Raw genomic sequence first — 5,241 nt, 5'->3', positions numbered from 1 at the left:
AACATGCCTGTATGTACCCACCCCAAATACTGAAATGACATGTAGGTACATTCACCAATAAACACTGCTATGAATTCACACTTTCACCTGATACCCCCATAACCAGACGTAACTAATAGATACCCGGCATGATTGGCAGGTACCCCATAACCGGACATATCTAATAGATAACCCCCATAAATAGACAGGACTAACAGATACCGAAACTAAACTATCCCCATATACCGCTCCTACTTCCAAGCTCCTCCATAAAACAATTTCTTACCCAGCTGGCGACAGAACAGATGCCCAGCACTCCCCCCATGTCGCTGTCGGCTCCCCGATCTCTGTTTACAAGCAGACAACAATAAGTCCTTCTCCTCTTCCTGTCACTCTGCAGACACTGACGTCTCCCTACGTCATTACGTCATTCACTCTGCAGCTCGACCCCACCCATCATCTTCAGGAGGAAACCCCCTTGGCGCAGGCGCACTGGAGAGGAGACGCTAGGAGGCAGTGCGCAGGCGCGGCTGATTTTCCAAGACGTGCGGCTGGTGTTCTCTACGCATGCGCAAATCTGAAATCCCATTTAATTGTTAGAGCTTCAGCTTCTAATTGAGTCAAGATTCAATATAAAGTCCGACTTATTGTTGTATATAAGCTTATGCCTGTATTGTAGACTTAAACCCAATAATTGGCACCTTTTAGATTCATAACATTGTGATATATTATCATCAGCTTCATAATTTATTGCAGCTGTCCAGTTCTTAGCTGCCTTGGATTCTTTTTTTTTTAGACCTTTGCCCTAATTATTATCAGTGACAATCCTCCTGATAACACTTCCTGTCTAAGGGTGACAACTGCATCATGTATTATATCAGGAGGAGCAGTGTTGTCACTCTCGGACAGGAAGTGAACTATTCTCTATAACTTACAGAAAAGGTGTTCTGCTGATAACATTGCTTAATATAAGAAGTGTCTCTTCAGGGACCCGATCCCCCCATTCCCGTTTTCTCAAGACTTGCCCCTCCATTAGGTAAGTTGTATGATCTCATTAGAACTAAACCCTTCCTGTGACCCCAAATATTGGGTATTATGAATGACCAGAAGAAAGGAACCTACAGCAATGAAACCAATTCCTTATTAATAAATCTAATCTATTATTTGGTATTTAATACAATCCCAATGGTTTGGGATGAACAAAATGGGAGAAGTTTGTTCATGGCCTGCAGTTGTAATGATAGGGGCCCTGGATTCTGGAGCCCGGTGACCATTGGTGGGGTCAGAAAGTTGCAATGTACAATGCGCCGGTATCAGCGGTGATGTAGAAATCACCATACTGACCTCTTTGTATCGTCCAGTAGAGCCCTATTGGTTACAACTCTGGGCCATGAACAAATTCTTCATACTTTGCACCATTATGAGTTTGTAGTTTTCATTTTTTCTCATTTAATTAATTTTTTTGCACTGCTTTGGTGTATTTTAATTTTTGTATCTCCCAGATAGAACACCCGAGGATCAAGATCTATGTGACTGCTTAAACTAGATGTGGACTATGGCTGCCATCTGTAGCCCATCTGCCAACCTTTTTGGAATTGGTTGCACATCTGGAGTATGAGGACAATATAGAGGTAAAAAAGCACTACATTTAAATAAATATATTTTATATACCGGTATTCATTTTCAGTGACCAGCATACCCAGTGACATGGCAGGGATGTGTTATTTGCCTGTATCGTTCATGGTAAAAGTTGTTCCTCCTTTGTGAGTTATGGATGCAACGTATAAATGGTAACAATAAGCTTGCTTGCAGACCATGCCAAATGACTGATGTGGACTGAAAGGGATTGGTTAAATATGTAGAAACGGAAAAATTGGCCCTGATTTATGTCTCCAAGACTGGAGAAGATAGACTATCATTTGAGAACCTGGGTAATCCAAGAAACCTGGAATGGATCTAGATCAGGATTGAAAACATTTGCTCACTAAGAGAAAATGAATTATTTAAAAAAAAACATTTCTGGTTTGCTGGATCACTCAGCTTCTCCCATGATAGTCTGTTTTCTCCAGTGTTAGAGAACTTTAATAAATCAGGTTTATCAACAGCAATGAAATGTTTTAATTGTAATACCCATAAATTTCCACTAGATGTCCTCAGCTGTATACATAGTAGAAGTATATGGAAGAACAGCTATATAATAATTAAATATATAGATATATAGAGCTAATAATATTAAATATATATTATTGGGGATTCCCTAGATACAATTCCAAACATTTTAGTAAAAATCCACTGCTTATTTTATTTAATAAATGCTGTCTGGAAGTTCAAACATTTTTTCATTTATTTTACATAGCTGCAATATGCCTGAAGACAGTGCAGTGATATGTGTCTCTCTTGACAGTACCAGGTAAAGGAAGCAAATTCTTAGAACAAAGCATTTTGCAAACTGCCTAGGCAAGCCACCATTGTCAGATGGCAGCGATTGCCAGCAAGGATTTGATGTGTTTGTCTTTTAGCACCTTCTACTGGAAACACACAGCTCCCAGCAAATAGACATCACATGTTAATGTGCAAACTTTATAACAGGCTCCCATAAGTACCTGTGTGCCAAGTTTACAATTAGCAGTAAAAATAGCTAGCTTGGAAGTGTTCCCTGCTACTGGAATGTAAACAGGATTAAGGAGTAGAAGGCTAACAGCCAATCAGAAACAAGCGCACAAGTGCCAATACATGATTTCTGATTGGTAGCTGTGCATTTTACACTGTGTATAAGCATATAATGACTTGATACAAGTTTGTACAGGGAGTGCTGTGTATATATTTTATTTAACAATCTGGGAGGCTATAAATATTTAATAAAGTGCAGTCCAAAATTTTCATACTGCTCATCCACTAGTCTATTAAAGTTTATTGGTTCTCATTTAAAAAAAAAATCCACACAAGTCAGTAATATTAATTAATATTTATATTATTATGATTATTATTATTATTATTATTAATAAACAGGATTATTATAGTGGCAACATATTATACAGCACAATAATTAAAAGGTTGCAGCATTGTTTAGTTCAATAAATTCTAAAATGACCATTTGGTCTGTATAGTTTGTGATTATATATTTACATTTCTGGAATTAAGTTTGTCAGATATACAATGCATGCTTTAGTAGTATTGCATAGTGATTGAAGTTTACCATCCTATGCTCTGATTGGTTGAAAGCCATCTTTCTGTGTTGCTTCTCCTGCGCTGACCAATCCCAGGCTGGGGGCAGGAAGGTGACTGTTTGCTCTATTGGTTATCTGTAGCAGATAAAAGTCAGGTCAGCAGCTTTTCTGTCTGCCTGCTGACTGCCTGTGAGTATTGCAGACCATTTTTATTTGAGACAGTTCCCTAAATGGAGCCTTTTATTATGTCTAGCTCATCAGTTTGCAGTAATACAACAAACATTGTGGAAAATGAATAATCATTTAGCATGCATTTCCAGCCCAGGATTTCATATTGCCAGCTTTCACAGAGAAAGGCGTCTTGTCTGATGACAATGACTGTTGTGTGCGGTAGAGAAATTCCAGCACTCCATTCTCCTTCTGTATTCTCAGTCCATAAACAAAGGGAGCATTTCCAGACAAACAAGCCTCAAGGTGTTCCCCGGCCTGTGGCAATAGACTGGCAGCGATCCCTCGTCTGGGTATGACAATATTCTGTATATAACATTCACACAGATCTCTAGCTACGGTACAACTAGTAGTCCCAGCGGGATGTGACAAGCACACGTCGCTAAGCTGCTGGAGGAGACCTGTGCAATCAGCAGGGGCCATTGATGCTTAGTAAGAAAACAAATCTGTCATCTTCTTTAATGAGCTTCATTCAAAAGCTGTTCTCCAGTTTGTGACTTTGCCTGGACTGAGATGATGGCAATGGTCTGCTGCAGTCAAGAAGAAGAATTTGCTCATTCTCCTCCCTCCCAGTGATTAGAATGTTCAGTATAACTTTGTCCCAATGTGAGAGGTTAGAGCAAATTATTATTTCTATTAATAAACAGGATTTATATAGCTCCAACATATTACGCAGCGCTGTACATGAAATAGGAGTTGCAAATGGCAGACAGGTACAGATAGTGACATAGGAGGAGGAGAGGACCCTGCACTGAAGAGCTTACAATCCAGGAGGTTGGGGAAATAGCACACAATAGAATGTCTGATATATATATATATATATATATATATATATATATATATATATATATATATATAAAGAGAGAAAGAGAAATAGAGACAAGGTCAGCTGCAAGAAGGAACTCTGTTCAGCCAAGCATGCAAGCCCCTTTATGTGATAGGCTGAATGAAATGACAGGAGAGGGGACACAAATCCTTCCGACACGGATGGCTGCAGCCTGGTTTGGCACAGCCTATACTCCGGTACTGGTCCATGGCCTGATTGTTGGGAACCCCTTGTCTTACTAGGTGTTTAATAATATCACAGGTCCCCATGACCCCTTTTTTCATCTAGCGGTGGGCAGATCTAACATGCTGTATATGATATAGAACCTGCAGCATTCTGTCTGTGAGTCTAATATAGGGGATGGAGCCTTGATCCATTGAGTTCAATAGATTTGGGCTTGGAAGCTTGGATGGAGTGGTGGCCTGAGTGCTGAGTGTACAGGGTGCATAGGGGTGGTGCCATTCTAAATGAATAATGTGCATCAGTATATGTTGTGATAGCACTTGGTAAAATGCCTTCATAGCAGATCATTGTCCACCACTCTGGGGTAAGAATCTGACATGTACAGCACTCCCTTGAAGTTGTTGATTAGTCGGCCATGGTGGATTGATGAAAGACTGATCAGGAATGATTGCTGTTCAGAGGAGAGCACAGCGGGGTGCCAATCCAGTGCTCTTCCTCTTCCCCATAGAACAGAATGGCGCTGTGTGTTCAGCACTGTAATGAAAGATTGTTTCCAGGGACAGTTCTCTGAGATCTGTATGGGGCTTTGTATCAGGAACAGAGAAAGACTGGAGAGTAATGTCCTGTGACCCTGCAATGCACTGCCCAGCTGCAGGTATAAAATACAAAAAGCTGAATCCCAGACCTAATGAAGTGTGCGAACGCCTGGCCTGCAGGAAATGCTTGTTACCTTGGCAGGGTCCCTTTAAAGACCATAGGAGGATACCAGTATCAGCAGACTGGACATTTTTATTTTCCAATGAATGGGGCAGTTGTGTTTACATTAAATCAGCATGCAGCACAAAGGTCCAGGATGTG

The 5,241-nt window shown here is 40.4% G+C and overlaps 1 protein-coding gene across 1 annotated transcript in view; it reads right to left on the bottom strand.

Moving 5' to 3' along the window:
- Window positions 1-402, bottom strand: part of SERINC3 (serine incorporator 3) — a 12,482-nt gene extending 12,080 nt beyond the window's left edge. Inside the window, exon 1 of the mRNA XM_072414521.1 lies at window positions 266-402. Coding sequence (XP_072270622.1) covers window positions 266-304 — 39 coding nt within the window. The 5' untranslated portion in view covers window positions 305-402. The remainder of the gene's footprint in view (window positions 1-265) is intronic.
- Window positions 403-5,241: the final 4,839 nt, after the last annotated feature.

Source organism: Pyxicephalus adspersus, chromosome 6 (assembly GCF_032062135.1).
Source record: "Pyxicephalus adspersus chromosome 6, UCB_Pads_2.0, whole genome shotgun sequence".
NCBI lineage: Eukaryota > Metazoa > Chordata > Amphibia > Anura > Pyxicephalidae > Pyxicephalus > Pyxicephalus adspersus.
The sequence above is the reverse complement of the archived record's forward strand: the minus strand, read 5'-3'. Positions and strand labels throughout refer to the sequence as shown.